The sequence below is a fragment of the Gossypium hirsutum genome, chromosome D02, assembly GCF_007990345.1.
Source record: "Gossypium hirsutum isolate 1008001.06 chromosome D02, Gossypium_hirsutum_v2.1, whole genome shotgun sequence".
NCBI lineage: Eukaryota > Viridiplantae > Streptophyta > Magnoliopsida > Malvales > Malvaceae > Gossypium > Gossypium hirsutum.
The window spans coordinates 55526125-55550375 of record NC_053438.1 but is presented as its reverse complement, the minus strand read 5'-3'; the positions used below and the strand labels follow the sequence as shown (position 1 = coordinate 55550375).

The window sequence follows — 24251 nt, the reverse complement described above, 5'->3', positions numbered from 1 at the left end:
TTAAATTAGTTAAATTTTAATTTCAGTTAAATTTTGTTAGAAAAATTCAGTTAAATTGAAATTAAATTGAAATTATTTCTAGTTTAATTTATTTTAATCTTTAGAATTTTGGCATGAAATGAGGTAAATATTTGGATATCCGCTTATGTTGTTTATGAGAGGTAATAATAACATCAGTTTTTGTTAAATTTCATTTTGTAAAGGTAAAGAAGTCGAAAGGGAAAAAAAGAGAGGAATAAAATAGAATTTTTTAAATTAAAATGAAGTGGGTCTAATTTAAGAAAAAGTGTACATTTTTAAAAGCTCAATTTGAGTTGTTTTTATTTGCTTTTAAATTCAAATTTAGTTGTTATTTATAAAGCTTATTATCTGTTTCATAAGTCCCAATTTTGATTTTAAAGGCTTAAAATTGATTTATTTTGAAACACTTGAATTAACTTTAATTTTTAAGACTCGAATTTGTTTTTGTAATGTCCTTAAAATTTTTTGACCTTATGAATGAGATTATTTTGAATTATCCAACCATCAATCCGATATAAAAATCTAATTTCTATGAATTTATTCATCTTTGAATTATGGTGGAGTCATGAATAATGTTTTAAGTTATTTTCTGAATTTTGGACTAAATCAGATAAAAAAAATGAGTTGAACTACAAATGATAATTTTGTTTAAGTATTAGGGCACGTTTGGTTCGCTGTATTGGAATAGAGGCGTAATGGAATAGAGGCGTAATAGCAAATCAATTGTTTGGTTGAATGTAATGGAATAGAGGCGTAATAGTAATCTTGTGTTTGGTTGAATGGAATGGAGGTGTAATAGTATAATGGAAAAAACTAAAATGACTAGAATACCCTTAGCATAAATTTGTTTAGGTAAATGATTATTGTTATTGTTATTAAATTTTAATAAGATTATTAATATAAATAATCAATAATTTAATCATATTTTAACATAATTATTATTAAATATAATTTAATAAAAATATATAATTTAATAAAAATATATAATTTAATAAAATATATGAATTTACTAAAATTATAATATATAATATTATAAAATATAATTTAAAATAATTATTATTAAATATAATTTAACAAAAATATATAATTTAATAAAATTCTTAGTATTAAATATTCTTATATGAATTTACTAAAATCATAATATATAATACTATAAAATATAATTTAAAATAATTATTATTAAATATAATTTAACAAAAATATATAATTTAATAAAATTCTTAGTAGTAAATATTCTTATGATTGTATCAACAAACTTCATCAATTTCTTCTATCAAATATTAAAATATTTAAACTTGACTTTGAATAATGATTTTATGATTGTTACTTTACCATCAGCAACCTAAGTTAAATTTACTTAACAACATAATGAATTAGGGTTTTTCTTCATATTCCCAATTATGTATTCCATTTTCGACCGTAAAGCACCTTTCAACTCATCTCATCAATGATTTTCTGTCCATTGACAAATTAGGATTCTATTGTTTGTGCATCAACAATTTCGAATTCTAAAATTTAGAACGTAAATTTTATTTTCTCAATTTCATTTTTGTTTCTAGATTTGACTTGTAGCAATTTTGGTCTTCAATGTTGTTTTCTTCGTTCATTTTAACTTTTTTTTTGTTCTATTTTCTGTAGAAAGATGGATTTTTTATGATTAAACTTTTAGACATGTTTATTTTCAATTTTTTCCACGAGCATTTAGATAAGAAAAATATTAAAACTATTCAAAAGTTACTTGTTTACTTCAAAACAAATTATATAAGGACTAAATTGCTCATTTTTATATTAGAGGACCCAAATTGCTCTTGAATTTCTAATAGTTTAACCAACAAAAGTCTTACATGACCCAACAAAAAACCTCTCCAACTAAATTGCACGCATAACTTGTTTAGCAAGGTTCATTATATTGTGATACAAGAAAACTGATCTGAGGTAGTACATGAACTGTCCTCTTTCTCCTCCAGCGTTTGGCACAACTCATCTGCTTCTTCCCTGCATTAGTAAACTGATCACTTAATTTGCTTATATAAAATTCAACATGCAAATACTATACACATTCTCTTAGACATGCTAAAGAGTAAAGACTTCAAAACATGGGGCATATACCATATACATACTTCTAGACATGTTCATTAGTGGTTTAACGCTACTTTCTTTGTTTTTGAACTTTTTGCAGTTCTTTATGGGACATATACTTACTTTGTCAATGAGAAAGTTATTTAGAACGAACAGAATCGCAATCACAATAAACAAATTTAGATCTGATTTTTAAGAATAAAGAACTGGAATCAGAAAACCATAGAGACAGAGGACAAGGGGTTCGAAAGCAAAGGGGTTTTGCCAATCACCACCAAGCCCTCAATGGCTTAGTACCTCAATGTGCCGAACGCTTGATGTTTCTGCAATGCTGGCCAACTGCATGGTGCTTGACTGCAAAATACGGTTAAAGATGTCGGGCACCTACATAAATATACGACATTTAGTAAAAATATCAGTGTTTACCGAACAAAAGAAGAAAGGGCCCTTAAATATAAATGAGGTGCTTATACTTTTTGTTTGCCATCTCTTGATTTTCTTTGTATTAATGAAGGGCTTTTCCCATCTGAAAACATAACATCTCCGAGGTCCTCCAAATACCCTCTAAGCTCGGATGTAGGAATTGTAGAGGAAGAGTTTTGCCTGACACATTAAATCTTGATCACCGATAGCCATGCCGACTATTATGTGTGTTCCATATGTCTGTATGAACCTACCAAAACACAAATTATTAGATATATACTGCAGATTATACTACAACTATTGACAACAACAACAGCAGCATCAATTTTATAACTTTACGATGGACTAGAGTAACTTATCATTGTCTCAAAATTTTCCAATTAGGCAATAGAAGCACAATTATGTAACAGTTTATATGCCGAAAGTTCAATCTAATGATCAATAAACAGAATTCTACTTCTTTGAGAGAAAATGTTTAGAAATTAGCTAAAATTGCATAAGAAAGTTGAAAACACATATTGCAGCTCCTTCATCATCCCACATATAATTAGTTACATTATATTTTTACAGCATACGGCCACATGATCGACCTAACCAGTTGAGAACCACTTTAATTCAGCATAACAATAATATATTTTAATCCATATGATTCTTAATGCCAAAAATGTGCAAACAATATGTGGAAAACTTACCTAGACAAGGCTGCTGGATCCCAATGAGGTGGAACAGACTTCTTAACTCTGTCGTTTAGAACAAGTGGAGATGCTGTAAGGTGTAAATAATACAACGAAATAAAGTAACCATCGAAAGCGAGAGTTTTGGTGTCTGCAGCATCATGAAGCCAATTTCCACTCAAATCGAAGATACTGTTAAGATACCCTGAAGGAACTTTTCCTTGTATAGAAGACTTCTGATTAAGTAACTCAGACATCTGTAAAAGAAATAAGATTTTGGAACAAATGTAAGGTACAACATCAATAAAACACCAAATTGAACAAACTCCATAATTCTATATACTTTTCTAGCCTTTTCTTTTTCCAGATTTCTTCATCGTTAAGGTTACAGAAGTTTTCAGCATGATAGACAGTAGCTATCTGATTAATATCAGCCATTATTAACAATTAGTTAACCTCAAGCTAGTTGTTATTTTTATTTAAGAATTCATGAACAAACATTCATGGTAACTTGCAGGAAGGAAGGATAGGCGAAAAGTTTACAGGCCAGTGGAGACCAAACATTCATGAACAAGTAAGATGCAAAATCAACTGCCTGGGAGTTCAACATCGTGGTTCATAATATCTTGTTACTTGTAAATAACTTCTGTGGATCATTTCCATCATTGATTACATTAGACATTGTAATATAGAGAGATAGCCAATTCAGAGAAAAATTGATGCTAATATGATATGTGGATGGTTAAATACTTGGAAGCATTGAACTATCTAAGTTAGCATTGCACTTAAGGTGATTACAAGATGGTCAAAGTTTTGGAAGATTTGCCTCACATGTGAGATTACTACACACAATCACAAACACATTTTGCTCAGATCCTACTTAATATACAGCAATCGTCTAAATTATTGCCATTTCCATAGGCCAGTGAGTGTAAACCACAGCAACCAAAATTTATATTTCACATTATGCTTCACCATCCAAGAATCGTCAATGGGTACCAAAAGGTGAAATAGGGAGAACACTCTGTGCAAAGCATTAATGTAGTCAAGTTGAGCTTTCATGGAATAAAATAATATCAGTTTCTAGGTCGGGCTAACCATAAGGAGCTAAGTGCCCGGAGCCGAGAAGTGTAATCACTAAAAACTAGAAGGGCTCGGGCTGCTTGGCGTGTGGTCAAAATTCAATTGTTTTCAGAGAACAGAATGAGATGTAAAATGTTAGCAAAAAAAAAAAACCTTTCTTGTATAAGGATGTCAGGCAATGGAGAACACCCACACGGATCTTCCCCTCTCGTACTGGTGTCCTACGGAATACGAACTATTAAGACACCGTTGTCTGAAAATGGACACAGATGACTGGCGGTCGGCGAGCGAATGAAGAAGAAGAAGCAGTCTGCTGATGAGTGATGAAAAAGAAGCTGTTGTAGAGGCCGAAAGGAAGGAAAAAGTTATGGAATCAGAAGAAATCAGAAGAAGTAGTTAGGAGGGTAAAACAGGGTAGAATAAATCGTGAGAACTTAGCAGCAAAACTGAGCTTTCCTTTCGGAATAGAAATCGGTGGATTTTGAGGATTAGGTCTGTAATGTATTAGACCCGTAATAGCAATACACTGAACCAAACAAAGGATTAAAGGGGGATTACGTGGGGTCCACCGATTATAACCATTACACCCAACCAAACATGCTGCTAATGTTTATAGGTATGTGTGGTGATGAAATGATTTTTAAAATATTAAATTGAAATTTTTCTTTAAAAATTCTATTCGCGTATCATAATATTTTTTACTCTTTAACCGCATAATAATAATTTTAAAATGACAATGAGGAAGAACCACCATTTCTTCACATCACCAATTGACCATTAGGAGAAAAAGAAGAAACTCTCAATATTTCTTCTTTTGCCATTTATTTTCCATTCTTTCTTCAATCCATCATCATTTTCGTCCATTTTCTTGCAAAACTAACTTCTAAAAAAATCACATTTGAGCGCTCTTCTTCACCACTTTCACCATCATCTTCATCACTCACACTTAGGGTTTTGATGGCTTATGTTGAGGCAAGACAAGCTGATAGTTGTTAAGTGACACTCGACAATTCCAACTGTAAGCTACCATTAATGTGGTTATTATTTGATTTGGCAATTTAATGAAGAAAGTCTTTGGATCTGTTAATGCGTTGTTATTGAAGATACTTTGGTTCATATTTAGAAACCAATCATTGACATTTGAAGAATGGATTGGATTCGTGTAAATCAATTAAGTCATTGAAATGTTGAGATTTCATCGAGATACTGTTGTTGATTTTGGAGAGCATATATTCAATTGATTGTATTTTGATTATTGAGATTGTAATAATTATTTTCAAAGAGTTACTTGTTGAAAAATTCTGGTTATGAGAATAATTTATTATTACAGTGGAAGTTTAAAATTTTTCAAAATCGAGCCAATTTGTGATATTTATAATACTAGTCAAAAGCACCTATGTTAATATACAAATAGGTGGTAACGTCACGATTGATAGGCTCCCATTGTCTTGACTTGAATCAATAGAGAGCGATGTTGTGACCTTAAATTTCTGATGTTGTGACGAAATTTACTGTTTTGATAAGGTCGCGACGTAATAACCATGGGGTCATGACGTCAATCTAATAGTTTGAAATATTTCTTTTTAGTCCTCAATCGACCTCAGGTTATCAAAAGAGCTTTTGTAAGCTCGTTTTAACCCTAAAATGAATATATATTATGTGTGAATGATGATTTGAACTAAGTAGTATGTATAAACTATTAAATTGAACTGTAATTGATCGTAGTTGTTTCGGCAACAAATGTGACATCCTGTAGCTTAGACTTAACGACCGAGTCGGGTATAGGGTGTTGCAATTACAATGTAATACAGAGTATTCTAATGATCAAACCCAAGAGATTGACAAATTGGTAAATGGTGTTATCAAATTAATTATTCCAAAGCAAGTATTAATCTAATTGATTAGTGAATTAGTAATGCAACCAATGAGAGAGTTTAACGTAAAACTAATCCTAGAATTAACATCTAAAAGAATCAAAGAATTTTTTATCTCTTATTTAAACAATGTGAGCTAATTAGCTTAAAATTAATCAAATTACTAATTTCCAATTAAGCTAATACATTATTTCAATTGAGTTGTTTACTACTCTTAACTAAGATTACCCTCTCAGTCTCCTCCTAATTAAGAGTTACCACCCTAACTACCCTTTTGGTCTCACCTAGTCATACGGTACTCCTCTCGATCTCAATGCTTAGCACAATTTTACTAAATTCTTACACGACAAATTCTCCTCTCGGTCTCATTTGTCTAAATCTTCTACTAGAGTCGTCAAATTTAGTATTTTAAGAAGTTTGGAAAAAATGAATAAACACCTAATCGAAGATAAGTAAACACTTAATCAAAGAATTAATTAATCAATCAATCCATGTAAGATTATCATAATAGCACAAGTGTCATTCACATTTTCATACAAACATTCTATCAAACACTTAATGAACAAAAGATAAAAATGAGAATAAAAAGAGAAATGCTCATTGATAAATCGAGATAAGTGCAAGCATCTTAAACATTCTCCACTTGCAAAACTTTAACATTGAAAGAGAAATTTCAAATAAGAAAATGAAATGAAAACCTAATTTACTAAGAAAGCTAGAAAGGAGAACTTTATTCTAATCTAACCTTAAGAATTATCATTTATTATTTATTCTATTCCTCTTTTCTAAATTGAGAATAAAGTTTGGTTTATATAGGGCATAATTAAAAGACTGAAATGCCCTTAATGTTATTACAATGTTTAGGGCTCAAAATTGAAAAATGACAACAAAATGACCTTTAAAATGCAAGTTAATGCCTATTGGAATCATCGCGACGTCGGTTGCTCCTCATCATAACATGAAGCTATAATGTCGCAACATCAAGGGTTTCCATGCCGCGAAGAGGTGTTTGTTTTGGCTCCCCATAGCGTTTATATTTAATGTCTCAACTTTCTCGACTTATGGTCGCGATCGCAACTACAATTCCACCCTCAATATGCATCTTTAGCTCCCAATTGATCTTATATAACCACACAATCTTATTTAGATATCAAAAGCATAAAATAACATAAAAATTTCTCAAAATCACACTTTTACTACTTAAACAACTAAAAAAGCAAATTGAAACTAAGATGACTTAATTATACTTAAACCATGTTAAATGTGTGTATAAGAACAACAAATAAACAAGTCAAATTACGACAGATCAATTGTGTTGAGGAGGAACTATTGACGATTATGGTAGTTAGCTTCTTATATTGTTTTGTTTTTTTTAATAAATTGCCAAAGTGAGAGATTGTTGAGGCAAGGTGAGTTGATAGTTGTTGAGTGGCACTCGATAGTTCTAACTGCAGGCTGCAGTCCGATTGAGCTTTTATTGAGCTAGCGGAGAGACCAATCAAACATGTACAATTAGGCTCTAGTAATTACAATTATGTCTAGAAGCATCGTTCCAATGATTCAGAATTTACTTAATCATAGAGTCAGTCCACAAGAAGCACCATGATTGAAAACTCCTTATTTTATACTCTTTACAAAAGTAATTCATCCAACTACTTTGTCTAATGACCTCGTCATGTGTGTATTACCCTCATATGATATCCTTGATTCCTTTGAGTTAAATTCATTCACTTAATACAATCATATTTTATCTCATTGTCACCATTCTATCTTTTTAATAATTAATATAATCACTGTTAACAAATGACTTTGATAAATAGCTTGTTTGAGAATAAGCAACCCGTGGTCACGTCTCATATTTATCAAGCTACACAATGCCAATGAGGAGATATGGTTAATTCTTTAATCGAGCTATAAATTCTATTATTGCAAGTAAAGTCATGCCATACACAAGTCATGTACCCAACATATCGGCTACAGGCTCGATCATCTTTAGAGCATAAGCCTCCACTTATATCAAAGCACATACGTTACATACATGGTCAGTGGCTAACTCAGGATCTAGGAAAATCACACCATGAACATCACAAGTGAATTAATTCACAAACGAATTTAGAATTAATTCATCTTGGCTCTAGTCTAATGTATCATTGTTCCAATGAATATATCTATATCTCTACCTATGGAGTCAACTGCTCTGATAGCCAAGACTAGCCATCTCCCCGATTGGAATTGTAGATGACATAATAATCATTTTAAGTATTTGAACCAAATGCTCACTTTGATTCTTTTATGGGATTACAGACTCATTTTGATTATCTACTAAAGTAAGTTCTCTTTCTCACAATGTAAACGTTCTTACAGTGCCACTTATCATCAGTTTGAACTTAGACAATCAATGAGTTAATATTTGATTGTCATAATTTTGCTATGTATGCAAAACATGAAAGATAGAAACACAAAAGATATAACAGTGAAATGTGAAATTAACATTATTTATTTATTCATCATTTAAATACATAGAAAAAAATTACATGTTTACTACAATATGGATATGGGAACATTTCCCAACAATCTCGCACTTGCCCTAGTGAAGTAAATATGTCATGTTTCTATAATAGATGTTTTTTAGTAGAGTCAGAAACGGTGGTTTCGGGGCCACAATTTTCACGAGTGAGTTAGTAAATATTATTATTTAATATTTACCATTCAATTATAGAATTACGTTGAAATTTGATTTAATGATTTTTGTTAATTGAAAGAATAATTAGGTTCAAGTGGTATGTCCCTAAAGTTAAGTGGTTTTAGAAAATAAGGTATTGAGACCTCGTTTCTATAAACCAAGCCCATAATGTTTAATAGTGTTAGGTCATATTAAAATTTGGTTAAAAGATTTTAATGTTTAGATAGTTAATTAATCGAAAGGGATTAAATCGTAAAGATTAAAAAAGTTAAATTTTATTAGTTAAGGGTGTTAAATAGTTAAATTAATAATGTCACAAGGATTTATGTGGCAATAATACCATCAGAAAATGGTATTCACGGTTGGTGCTCAAAATATGTTAAATTATATGATATATTTTAATAAAAATTAAAATAAAGGCTATGTTAAAATAAAATAAACAAAGCAAACATATATATATTTTTTTCTCTTTTTGTTCATCTTCTATAGTCGAATAAACACCATTACTAAAACCATAGACTTTGGCCAATCTCTTTTCAATGCATGTGTGGGATTTTGAGGTAAATGTTTCATGATTTTTATGTTTTGTTATCGTTTTAGCTTAATCTAGCTAACCCGTGGGTTAATCCGTGAAACTGTTAAAAATTTAGGGACTTTCCATGAATGGTTTAAGTGTGTTTATGGATTTAATTGATAGATTATTAATCTTTGTTGTTAAATAGAAGTATTTTGTTAAGTAACTTTCAGTAATTTTAATGTTAAAGAATTAATTTGTTAAAGGAGTAAAATTCATGGGATTTAACGTGAAATTTTGTTGAATTTAGGCTTTCTAAAAAATCCTATAAAAATCAACTAACATGAATTTTAGCTAAAAATAGATAATTTGCAAGTTTCGGGTTTATGGATTAAATTGCATAAAAGGTAAAACATTGGGGGTAATTTATAAATTTCCCATTGATAAGGGTTATATGTTGAGCTAATTATGTTAAGTTATTTGAATAGTTTAATTGAATGAAAAATACTATATAGATCAAGAAATGAACCAAATGGATCTAAACCGAGGAAAAGCTAATGTGTTAGACTAGTCATCAACTTCATTTTTACAACTGTTATTGTCAAGGTAAGTTCGTAATTTGATTAAATTAATTAGTTGTTGTTTCAATTTTTTAATATCTAATTATTTATATATGAATCGAGTTCATTGGGTTAAAGGAAATGATTAAGACCATAGTTGAAAGACATTATGTCACTGTATCGGAAATAAATAAGACCATAATTGAAAGACACTACGACATCATACCAGAAAAGAGTAAGAACATAGTTGAAAGACGTTATGACATCATGAATTAAATAAATTAGACCATAGTTGAAAGACGTTATGACATCATGAATCAAACGAATAAGACCGTAGTTGAAAGAATCTATGGCAACACGACGAAAAATGAATAAGATCATAGTTTAAAGACACTACGAAAACATGGCGGAAAATGAATAAGACTATGGTTGAAAGACATTTTGACATCAAGTCGAGAATAAATAAGACCATGGTTGAAAGACACCATGGCACCCTCCGATCATTTGCTATTCAAGTAACACGTTTCAGGTGAGGTATGTATCGTAGGTATGAAAACGAGTTGAATGTTTGACTAGTATAGTTTGATAATGAATGTTAATGCATTGGTGTGATTATATGCTTCATATGTCTATAAAAGTGTTAACTCATGATGTCGTGGTGTGTTTAGGGAATTAAATAGTTATATGAGTATTTTCCAAGTATTCGATGTTATTTCATTTGATTCAATGGATGAATTAAGTTTTAAGGAATGGATGTGTATATGAAAAAACAACTGTGTTATTGAAACATGAAGTGGAAAATGTTGGTATATTAATATGAAATGAAAAGGGAACAAATTGAGTAATAGAATGAGGAATTATGTATTAAACTTCATATTGATATGTTTCATGTTTAATTGATTGGATATGCTCTTTAATACACCTACTAACCTTGTGGTGTGCTGTGAATTAGAAGGAAAAGTATGCATAATTTTAAATGAGCAATGTTTAATCATTTATGTTCGATAAGTTAAGTTCCCTTATTTTGTAGATTGTCGAAACACTCGATCGGTTGGAATTAAGTAGGAGTACATTCAGACTATCCATCCTTTATCTCAGTAGAAGATTTGGATATATTGATGTTGGGTTATAAATGGCATGAACTAGGAGCCCTTAAGTTATTTTGTTTATAATGATATATTGTTTATAAGTTAGTTTGAGTGAGCTTTGTGGTTATAAATGTTTAGTATCTTTGGTGTATGTTTGTAACTTGATGTGCTTTTAGTATTTAGTTAAATACCTTTAGTGATTAGCTTCATATATGGTAAACATACGTGATGAAATAAAGACTTTGATAATGTCTTATAAATATTGAGTATGGATTTGTTTGGACGTTTAAATTGTGGTACCAATGAGGGCACATTAGATAGGAAATTAGATCAAATGAGATGTGTGTTTTGGTCACTTTATTCATGCCTCTTGAAAGCAAATGTCTTATGGGTTAATGTTATGAAAAAGAAATGGTTATTTGGTATGCTAGAAATGTGATAAATGGTTGGTTTTGAAATGTTGAAATGAAAAAAGGTTGATTGTGATTGTGGTACCTATTGTTGGTACATTAGTTAGAACTTATTGGATGATTGATTTGGTATGTTTTGAGTGTCATGAATGCTTGTAGAAATGGTGTATCTTGGTGTGTAAGAATAGAGGTTGAAATGGCTTTCTTTAAGGGCAATTTGTGTTGCACACGGCCTAGGACACGAGTTGTCACATGAATGCGTGCCACACACGGCCACCCCACACGGTCGTGTCATATTAATTTTAGGTGCAGATTTCACACGGTCTAGCAAACGGCCTGTGACATGGTTGTGTGACCCAAGTTAGTGAGTTACACGAGCAGACACACGAGCTGGGACACAGTTGTGTGTCCCATAGTTTGAATGCTCACACGGTTTGGGTTATGTCACACAGCCTAGCCACACGGCCGTGTGACCCCTGTTTCACATTTTTTTAAATTTTATCTAAAATTTCTGATTTGTTTTGAATTAGTGTCTGAATGTTTGCAAACTATTTTTAGGGTCTCTTAGGCTCAATTTAAGGCCCATAAGAGTATTTATGCTATAATTAAATTATGTTATCAAATGTTAACATTTAAATTATTTATTAATTTTTGTTTCAATGTTAAATATTCTGAATTGTATAGTAATGCTCTGTAACCCTAATCCAGTGATGGAGATAGGTTAGAGGTGTTACATTTAGTGGTATCAGAGCTACGATCTAGTCAGTTCTTGGACTGAACGTAGCATGTATGGAGTGTAGAAATACATGTCATTTTATAACCTGTGATAGTGTGATGTCTCCTAACTCTTGTGAATTTTATTTTTCACATAGATAAAAGATATCTTCCAACTGAGCTAATTTCGATAAAGTTGATAGCAATGATTAAGCCTTCGATCAAAGGGATGCTTATAATGTGCTGAAATTTAAAAGTCTAAAAAGCAAGTTCATAGTACTTTTTCTTATTAATGAATGATATGTTTAATGTGAATTTTATAGTTAATTCTGTGCTTCAATGGCCTCCATCTCCTCGTCCTCAAATATTTATATGATAGAATATTCATAGGCTTCATATTGAGAAAATTCAAAAAATGCGAGGTCAAAGATTTTAAAGGTAAAGTGAGTTGTGATTCAGTTAGAGCCAAGTACTGGTTAGCAAACATAGAGATTTTAAATGAAATGTTATGTCTTTCCGAAGATTTTCTATGATATGTTGTGTCTTTGTTAAAAGAGGAGGTTATTCAGTAGTAATCAAATTTAACTACTATGGTATCAAAAGAACAAATTAACTGGGATTTTTTCTAAATTGATTTTCGAAAGAATTATGTCAGCAGACGATATTTAGACAAGAAGAAAAAGAAATTTCTAGAATTGAAGCTGGGAAACTGATTGGTTGTGGAATACGAATGAGAGTTTGTTCAGCTCAATGAATATTCTCATATGATGATACCAGTTGGAAAGAAATTGTGAATTTCTTTTGAAGATGAATTGAATAATGAGTTTAAAATTGTTTGTGTGTGCAATGGAATTTCGTGAGTTAGTAATTTTATTTGATTGAGATTAGAAAAATGGAAAAAATTTGTCATCACGAGGAACAGAGCGAAACGAGAGTTTTAGACTTTAATTAAAGAAATGTATTCAAAACATTTTCTATTTCCCTAACAAAGAAAAATGAAAGAACCGAGTAGTCGATTTTTAGTACCATCAAGGTTTTACGTCAGAGATGGAATGAAATAGAGTAATGTGCGACCACTGATGAGTTCAATAACCAGTGCAAGTAGTGTTAGAATTGTAAATAGATTAGAATTTTGCCCATTGTGGCCGAAATCATTTTAGAGTGTGTGGTTTAAATGACATATTCTATTTTATGTGTGGATTTCCCTATTATTTTAAGAAAGATTACTGAATCAAATTGAGTTAAATAGAGACCATAAGGTAATACCTGCTACTACTTCTATAAGAGACAGATGACCAAGAACTTGAAGCACGACTAGAGTCAGTAAAAGTGGAATAAAAGACATAGCCATTTGATTTGCAAATAGAACTCTTGTCAAAGATTATGTGATCTTAGTACTTAAAGAAACTTCAGTTCTTGATGATATTGTTGGTACCTTTTCTACCTCTGATGTTACTATGTATGCATTAATTTACACTAGGTCAACACATTCATACATATATGAACAAAGTTAGTAACAGAAAAGTTTATTGGTTGAATCGACTGAATATGAGGTTAAATAATAAATCCTTCAGATCATAGAGTCATAGTTGATTCGGTTTGCAAAAAGTGTTCTCTAAAAATTTAGGGTTATAATTTTCTTACAGAATTGACGCTACTGTCATTTATCAAATTTGATGTTATATGGAGAGTAGATTGATTGATTTCTCTTGATGTGGTAGTGAATTGCCAACAGAAATTAATTGATTTGAAACATCAGAGTCGTGAATTGATTTATATTAAGTTTGATTATGATTCAAATGTGATTTCAGCGGTATCTGCACAGAAATTTATATGAAAGGGTCGTGATATGCTTTGATTTATATCCTGGATTTGAGAGTAGTTGTAATTGAAGTTGATTCGTTATCGACAATTTGCAAGTTTACATATTTTCTTCTTGCAAAATTGTTGGGTTTATTGCCAGAGCGAGACATCAAGTTGCCATAAAATTAATACTAGGAACTGCTGCAATCTCAATGGTTTTATACAGAGTGTCTTCAACAGAGTTAAAAAGAATTAAAATTTTAGCTGTAAGGATTAATCGGAAGATGTTTTATTCGACTAAGTGTATCCCTTTAAGACACGTTTATACTGTATTGTGAATAAGAAAGATGAGTCGATGAGTCTGCATATAGATTGCAAGTAGTTAAATAAGGTCACGATAGAGAATAAACATTCATTACTTTGTACTGAAGACCTATTCAATCAATTGAAAAGTGCTACAATGTTCTCAAAGATAGATTACCGATTTAGTTATAATAAGTTATGAGATAAAAATGTACATGTATCGAAAACAATGTTCAGAACCCATTACGGACACTATGAATTGCTAGTTATGTCTTTCAGATTAAATAATGCCTCCACAGCATTTGAGGATCTGGTGAATCGGGTTTCTTTTTAGTGACATTTTGACAAATTCATTGTTATTCTTTATTGAAGATATACTATCCAATTATAAAACTGATTCAGAGCATGCTTAGCATTTGATAATCTATATTATAGACGATTTATTAAGAATTTCTCGATAATTATATTGTCGATGATGAAGCTATTATAGAGACACGTTGAACTTATTTTTTCAGTTAAGTGCGAGTAGAGTTTTGATCAGTTGAAAATATTGTTGACAGAAGCTCTAGTACTGATTTGTGAGATGAAAAGAAAGTAATCAAATTTGTAAGTTAAATGAGAACATATTTGGAATGATTAGATCATTAATTTTAGTATCGATGGTGATAATTTATGACTCAAAAATTGAATATGTGTTGAAAAATTCTGAATTTATACGAGACATCTCTTGAGAGACTTATTGTAGGGTCTATTTGATTCGGTAAAGTATGACAAACTGTGAAATGATTTGAGAAAAAATTTCTGATAATTGACAATAAAATGTGAAATTTTAGAGTTTGTTCCGAGACATCTAGTATGTCAAAGTTGAATATCAAGTCCAGTATGAATTTTTACGGTTTGTTATAATTTCTTATGTGATATGAAGGTGAGTTGATGGATTCTGTATCTGGACTATCTTTGACATTGGGACAAGGCGAATCGATTAGGATTATTATTTTCAGACTAATGAAAACGACTTATTTCTATTCCGGTTAGAACAAATTATTTGTTTGAAAGCTAGTTGAGTTGTATGTATCTAAAATTCACGAAGCTATGGCGCAAGCATACAAACAATTGAAAAGGGTAATTCAGATTCTGAAGGATATATATTATAGTGATATATTATCGAGTTCTAGGGTAACTGGAAAAATATTAACTGTTGGCAAAACCCCATTATACTGGTCAGAACCGAACAAGAACAAACTAGAGGAGACATATTTGACTTGGAAGACAGAAGAGTATGAGCTTTTAGTAACCAAACTTATTCCAAGTAAGAAATTTCAAAGGCGAAATTTCCTAAGGAGGGAGAGTTGTACAACCTGCTTTTTAGTGGTGTCGAAAACGATGGCTTCGGGGCCACAAATCCAACAAGTGAGTTCGTAAATGTTATTATTTAATATTTAAGGTCAAGTATAGAATTACGTTGAATTTTGATTTAATGATTTTTGTTAATTGAAAGAATAATTAGGTTCAAGTGGTATGTTCCTAAAGTCAAGTAGTTTTAGAAAATGAGGTATCGGGACCTCATTTCTATAAAACGAGCCCATAAATATTTAATAGTGTTATTAGGGTCATATTAAAATTTGGTTAAGAAATTTTAATGTTTAGATAGTTAATTAATTGAAAAGAACTAAATCGTAAGGGCTACAAAAGTTAAATTCTATTAGTTAAGGGTGTTAAATAGTTATATTAATAATGTCACAAGAGTTTATGTGGCAATAATGCCGTAGGTAAATGGTATTCACTGTTGGTGTTTAAAAGATGTTAAATTATATGATATATTTTAATAAAAATTAAAATAAATGATATGTTAAAATAAAATAAAAAAAGAAAATATATTTTCTCTCTCTTTATGTTCATATTCTACAGCCGAATAAAAACCATTATTAAAACCATGGAGTTCAGCCAGTCTTTTTTCCATGCATTTGTGGGATTTTGAGGTCTGTTTTTCATGTTTTTTTTATGTTTTTGCTATCGTTTTGGCTTAATCTAGCTAACCCGAGGGTTAATTTGTGAAACTGTTAAAATTTTAGGGACTTCCCATGAATGGTTTAAGGGTGTTTATGGATTTGATTGATATATTATTAAGTTTAGTTGTTAAATAGAAGTATTTTGTTAAGTAATTTTTAGTAATTTTAATGTTAAAGGATTAAATTGTTAAAGGAGTAAAATTCATGGGATTTAATGTGATTTTTTTGAATTTATGTTGTTTAGAAATCCTATGAAAATCAGCTAACATGAATTTTAGCTAAAAATGGATAATTTTCAAGTTTCGGGTTTATAGATTAAACTGCATAAAAGGTAAAACATTGGGGGTAATTTTGTAAATTTCTGATTGATAAGGGTTAGAAGTTGAATTAATTATGTTAAGTTATTTGAATAGTTTAATTGAATGAAAATTATTATATAGATCAAGAAACGAACCAAATGGATTTGTACTGAGGAAAAGTTAAAGTGTCAAACTAGTCGTCAGCTTCGTTTTTACAACTGTTATTGTCGAGGCAAGTTCGTAACTTGATTAAATCAATTAGTTGCTATTTCGTTTGTTTAATATCTAATTGCTTATATATGAATCGAGTTCATTGGCTTAAAGGAAATGATTAAGACCATAATTGAAAGACACTATGGCATCATACCAGAAGCGAGTAAGACCATATTTGAAAGACGTTATGGCATCACGATTCTATCGAGTAAAACCATATTTGAAAGACGCCATGGTATCACAAATCAAACGAATAAGACCATATTTGAAAGACACTATGGCAACATGACAGAAAATGAATAAGACCATAGTTGAAAGACACTATGACAACACGATGGAAAATGATTAAGACCATGGTTGAAAGACAATTTGGCATCAAGTTGAGAATAAATAAGACCATGGCTGAAAGACACCATGGAACCCTCCGATCATTTGTGTCAAACCCCAAAATAGGGCCTAGGAGTTTTAGGGGTATTTTAGGAATTTTAGCTGTAGAGTGCTCAGAATTTCGTAGCATGGTAAATCGGGATTGCATTCGAATATGAAATCTTAGTTGTTTAATCAATTTTTGAAAAAGTGTTCTAGAAACCTTTAATTTTAGATAAAGGACTAATTTGTAATAAAGTCAAAATAGTGTGAGCATTTATGATGTAATTTTGCCAATTTTAAAAATTGAACCTCAAAGTCACCTCCACCTATAGTTTTCACAATTATTTCATCTCCTTTCAAGCTTGTGCCGCCCTTGCCATTCCCCTCGAGCTTTAAATCGATTTTTTATTCCCAAACCACAATACCTTGATTTCCTATCATTCCCAAGTCTTTTACCATCATAAATCTTTAAGAAAAACACCAAAAACTCCATATATTTCATCATCTTCTCCAAATGTAGGTTTTTCAAAGTTGTGTCAAAACTCGTCTAATCTCTATCAAAGGTAACATTTCGAATTCCTATGAGTTTCTCATGATATCTAGTCCTTAAAACTAAATTATTATTGTAATGACCCGATAATCACGGGTGTCGAAAAATGTATTTCTGAGACTCTATTTTCATAAATTGGATTTGTAAATATTTATTAAAAATATTTACGAAGCTTGTGGTGTGGTTAATTAGGTTTTGGTTAGGTGAATTTTCATGAATTAAGAGTAATTACGTATAAGGACTAAACACATATAGGGTGAAAGTTGAATTATAGATTAAAGAAAAATTTAAGGGACCAAAGAAGAAATTATGCCATTGCTTATAAATGAGGCGGCATAAGATAGATATTTATAAATTTATTATAAATATTATAATATTTACTTAAGTATTAAGTATATATATTATATTATATTATAATAAAACAAACAAATAAAGAATGAATTAATAAGAAAAAAAAAAGAAAGAAAGAACAAATGAAACAAAAGGGAAAAAGAAAGAGAAAGGAAAGAAAAGGAGAAAGACCAAAGCTAATGGTTTCAAAGTTTCAAACTCAATTGGTTAGTCAATTTAGTCCATTTTTCTTGTAATTTTTATGTTTTTGGAATCTCAGTGTTAAATACTACCCAACCCTTGTCGAAATTTTAGAAATTATTGACTTTTTAAGTGTTGTCTATGTTGAATAATTTTAGTATTAGAGATTAAATTTATATATTTTTAAGCTAGAAATGAAAAAGGATTGAATTGTAGAATAAATTGTAAAATTTGAGTAATAGAGACTAAATTTTGAAAATTTTAAAATTTAGGGATTTAAGTGAAAATAGGGAGTTAAATTTAGTTTAAAGTGAAATTTGTATGAAAATATATGATTAACTGTAAAGAAATAAAGTTAGTCTCAGATTAGGGACTATGTAACATCCTTAACCCATATCCGTCGCCGGATTAGGGTCACGAGGTATTACTAAACCCATGCACAGATTAAAACATTTATGCAAGTCATATTAATAAATATATAAAGCATATAGCTAATTAAAGGTTAAACATTAGTTATTACTCGTATTACAAATACAAATCATCACCTCATATATTTACTCGAAACCATGCCATGAATATAATCACATTTTGAACAATTAGACATGTCTCAAATTTATACAGTATATAATACATGCCTTACAAAACATAATACTCGAATTATAAGTGCAACACTTCAATAGTATTTGAATACCTATCATGAATTAAGCACTTTATTTCAAAGTTCTATACATACTCTTACACGACTTATTGTCCATAAACAAATACGGCATTAACCTCTCTGTAACATGTTCAAACATATTACGTTAAACATTAAAACCTTATGCAAAAATTTACCACATTGAAATAAATCATTCAAGCATGTTCATGTGCACACTTAGTAATTCTTTCTATACTCTATTTGGCTATCAAAGTTAACCACATAATAGTGCAAATTATGCCATTTCCTAATCATAGCAAAGTTGAACATTTCTCAACCAATGACTTCATGAGCATAAATCATTAGTTAACCTATCAAAAGCCAAATATAAACCTGCATTTAATTCACTTATTAACTAATCATATAACCCAAACAACAAGTTCATAATATACTTAAGAGATCAAACCAAAACATCTTAATTAATAAGTACAAAAGCCTAACCAAATTATGTCTATCACTCATTTTATGCATAAAACTAATTTATCATACAAGGCCAACTTGTTCTTATCAATTCGGCTAACAAAATAACCTGAAACACTATCCCCTATTGCCATTTAATAACTAACCTATTTAGTCAAATCACCTTCCATACATACTCATCATTTTAACTCATGCCAAACCATTTTATAAAATGATCCATATAACAAATAAGTTATCCACAAATTTAACCATCCAAGATAAATTCAATACCTAACATAAACATTATTACATATGTAATAATATGAGTCTAATACTTTAGCTGATTATACTTATTCACATTATTCACCATTTCTAAGCCATTTCACTAATGCAACATACCATTTCAATTGACTCAGATAACCATACCAACTTGTCAAATATCCATAGTATAGTTCACACTAACGATTTCAACCAATTTCATTATTAACAATTAACTAAACAATTTAACTACATAACTAAATGACCATTGTCGAACTACAAATTAGATTAAATTCATAATTTATATATATATATATCATATATATCATTACTTCATACCAAACTCAAATACCAAACACACAACACACATATATCATAATCGAAAATACATAAATATAAGCATCATCTCTAGCCATTTTCGCATGGCTTATAAACAACTTTCAAAATCAACCAAAAACAAATGCTAGCCTATACATGCCATATGTTCAAAAATTTTGAGCTTTTAAAATACCGAGATAAAGATCGATAGTGTGACAGACTTCTTTAAAGATTCTCGAGCTTAGAACTAGCTTTCCAAAAACTATAAAAGAAATAAATGAACAGACACACAGTAAACTTAAGTAGCTTAGTAAGTTGTAAGCATATAATTTTCAAAGAACTCATAAAAATTACACCAGTAGGCCGAATTCTACTAATCATGTACACATTCATATATAATCATATTTATACGATTAATTCATCTTTTCATGTTATACATACTACTTACCTTTACTTCCAATTTCGTATAACTTAAACATACCTGAATTGTTTAGTTCAGACTCACATTCGATTTTACCATATGGTTTTCCTGTTATACCTTGCGGATTCAAAGAAAAGATACTCGATCGGTTCAAAAAGCTCGTACAATGCCAACGTTCCAGACGTGGTCTTACATGTAATCAAACAATGATGCCATTGTCCCAGACAGGGTCTTACACGTAATCATATACAACGCCAATGTCCCAAACATGGTCTTACACATAATTCTCAAAATCGAGGCCAACATCCTAGACGTGGTCTTACACGATGTCACATTTTAGCTTTCCTGTAGTTCGTATGACTTTCGGATGTCATAAATCAGTCAATTTAAACTCGTAATTAATCATCATTTTTCAAATACAATTCAACATTCTAATGTACATAAAACTAATTTAGATTTGGCTATACATAAAATAAATGTAGTATATTTAACTTCAATAATTTACTTACGAACTTACCTCGGACGAAGACGAACTGACCAAGACGACTATTCGACAACTTTTGATTTCCCCTGATCCAAATCTGATTTCTTCTTTTCTGATCTAATTTCTTTCTTCTTCAAGTTTTGGCAAAACAAAGATGAATGCATGGCCATTTTGTGTTTTATTTAATTTAATTACATTTTATTATACATTTACCATATTAACCTTAATGATATAACTTTAATAATTAACTATGCATGTCCATAAAAGTCCACTCATAATTCTAATGGTATAATATCAACATAAGGACCCCACATTATAAAATCCATAACAATATAGCACTTTAACAAATAACATGCAACTTTTGCATTTTATGCGATTAAGCCCCTTTTTATCAAATTAAACACACAAATAGATAAATTAAATCACGAAAATTTCACACATTTCAATTCATATACTATAATCATGGAAAATAATATTAAAATATTTTTCTAACTCTGATTCGTGGTCCCGAAACCACTGTCCGACTAGGGTCTAAACCGGACTGTTACAGACTAAATTGAAAATTACGCAAATATTGAGAAAAAAATTAAAATATTCAATATGAAATTGAATTGTGTTGTACTGATGAATTTTAATTTTTTTAATTTCGTAGCTAACGTCGTGCCGAAATCTTTGACTAAAAAGGGAAAAGAAAAAGTCGAATTGTAATAGCTCGAAATTCCTGGTTTGTATTTCTACAATCTGAATTTAGTTATTAATTGTTATATTTTGGTTTAATGTTCATGATAAGTGGTTGAGGTGAGTATTTGGCATTTTGATATTGAATTGATTTTAAATTGATAGGAATTGATTGAATTGATACATATATATATTATGAATGTATTGATTATTTGAATTGAATTGAATTTATATGAATATGTGATTATATGAAAAAAAATAATTGATATTGAGTATTGGTTGTTTTCGAAATGTGAAATTAAACCTTATTAACTGTATCAGGCTGAGTCGAATATAGATGGTATGCCATAAGATTAGAAGACTTCAGGGATTTCTTCGACTTCAAGTCGATGAGACATTGGGTGTCAATTTACTACTTTGGATTAATTCATTGAGGCATTGGGTGCCAATTCACTTCGGTTTAGCCGATGAGACATTAGGTGTCAAATTATTACTTCGAATTATCCGATGAGGCACTGGGTGCCAAACTAGTGTGTTTGGTTGGATCTGTGTATCCGTCCGAGTCTGAGTCGTGTTAAGAGGGGTAAATAAATAATAAAGTTCTATAATTTATATTGAAATGACATGGTATGAGAAATGAAAATGATATAGTGAATTGAAAATAGAATGTGAAATATGTTGTAAATACATATAATATATGAGTTATATACTCATGAATTGAATATGGAATGGATAATGCCATTGTTTAAATGAAATGTGAATCAAATTGTGAAAAGCTATGTTATAGCAAATGATGAGAATTGAGTATGATATGTAATGATATATTCATTAATTGAGTATTGAATGGCTAATGCCATTTAATGAATAAAGGTGGTTTGATGTGTGAATAATTATTTATATAGAAATTTTGTGTATTGGGACATTGTTTAACAAATGAAATATGATAGTCATGATATTATCTTATTTAACAAATTTTGTGTATTTGTGTATTGGGACATTGCTTAAGATTAAATTGTGCATATGATATTATCTTGTCTTTAAGATTCAGATTATAGAAATACCCTTAAGTTTTACTCAGCGTAAGGTTTTGTTTTCCATGCGCAGGTTAGGTACTTAATTTTGATTGCCGGTTCAGCATCCAACAATGATCCCGATCTCAAATGTGGTGATATTTATCCTTTTGTGCCGGCATGTACCTAGGGTGGCTAAATATTAATCATTTTGTGGATTGATTGTAAATAAGATTATAAGCTAATATCGGTTGGTAATATACATATAAATATGTGTTTATGTATGAGGTTATATTATGGTATGTTTAAGTTAATGTTTAAATGAACATGAAATAGGCAAAATAGATTGAAATTGGCATGTTTACAAATTGGATTTGAATGATGTTTTATTTATAGGTTTTGATGATATAATTGTGGTACCTATGAGGATACATTGGTTAGACACCTAAGATGATTGTTTTGACATGTTTTAGATGTTTTGATTGTGTTTTGAACTGGTTAGACGAACGGTTTTTAAGTTGCTTAATGTCCAGGCTTGCAGGGATTGGTAAACTTGTTGTTTAAGGTGCATTTTGAGTCCACACGACCAGACACACGGGTGTGCAAAGCCATTTCGAAAGGGCACACGGCCAAGCCACATGCCCTAAAGAGTTACACGGGTACAGACACGGGCTGAGACATGGCCGTGTGTCCCTATTTTGAATGTCCACATGGCCTGATACACAAACGTGTCTCCTGACCGTGTGAGTCACACAGCCGTGTGAACCCTTCAAATTTGAAAAATTTTATTATTTTTTAAAAAATTCTCCTGAGTTTCCGAATTAGTCTTGATTTGTTTCTAATGCGTATTTTAGGCCTCGAGTTTATGTATGAGTTTAAGTTGTTTTTGATCTGAACATAATATGATATGAAATGATTGAATTTATGTCTGTTTGATTGGTAATACTCCGTAACCCTATTCTGACGACGGATGTGAGTTAAGGGTGTTACAAATTAGTGGAATCAAAGCTTTGCAGGTTTAGCTGATTCTCGAACTAAATCGAGCTTGGAATTGATTCTAGAGGTACATGCCATAATTGAGTCGAATTGAGTTGGGATTTGGATGTTGATATATATTTGTTTTTGTTTTATAATTAAAAATGTCGGATGATTATAATGATGATATTGATCAAGAGATGTATACCAGAGATGATGTCTCCAATGAATTAGATGGAACCAAATCGACAACACTAAGTGTTAACCCAGTTAGTACTTAACAACCAAATGTCGAATGAGGTAATATAGGGGAAAAGGGATAATTCATAGTTATTTAGAGCTATTGCTGATGCTCTTCAACGAGTGGCGGGAATTACATCCACTACAACATCTACCTCTACTATTCGTCGAGCTCCAATTAAAGAACTACGTAAGTATGATGCAACTGAATTTTTGGTTGGTGCAACTGAATTTTTGGGTTTGAAAGGAGTTGGTCCTTCTATAGTTGAAATTTGGATTGAATCCACTAAAAGAATTTTACAACAACTTGAATGTAATCCGTGAGAAAGTTTATTATGTACTATTTCTCTATTGTAAGGAGAAGCATATAACTCGTGGCAGTCAGTGACACATCCTGTATCTGCAGATTAGGTAAATTGGAAATTCTTTCAAAAGGAATTTTAGAAGAAATATGTGGGTAGACAAGAGTTTTTAATGCTGAAACAATGTGAAATGTCTATGGTAGATTATGAATGAGAGTTTTCGCGACTTAGTAAGTATGCTGTTGAATTTGTTCCAACTAAAGTTGATA

The 24251-nt window shown here is 30.6% G+C and overlaps 1 protein-coding gene and 1 long non-coding RNA gene across 2 annotated transcripts; both read right to left on the bottom strand.

Moving 5' to 3' along the window:
• Positions 1–2607: 2607 nt before the first annotated feature.
• LOC107908297 (MACPF domain-containing protein At4g24290-like) lies at positions 2608–3471 on the bottom strand. The gene is made up of 2 exons (XM_041088822.1): positions 3216–3471; positions 2608–2773 (listed from the first exon to the last, which is right to left on the bottom strand). The coding sequence occupies exons 1-2, from the start codon at positions 3452–3454 to the stop codon at positions 2665–2667; spliced, it is 348 nt and encodes a 115-aa protein (XP_040944756.1). The 5' UTR covers positions 3455–3471; the 3' UTR covers positions 2608–2664.
• Positions 3472–3944: 473 nt separating this feature from the next.
• On the bottom strand, positions 3945–4383 carry LOC107908298 (uncharacterized). Its single transcript, XR_001686962.2, has 2 exons — positions 4296–4383; positions 3945–4221 (listed from the first exon to the last, which is right to left on the bottom strand). It is a non-coding gene; the product is annotated as an uncharacterized lncRNA (long non-coding RNA).
• Between the last annotated feature and the right edge of the window lie 19868 nt (positions 4384–24251).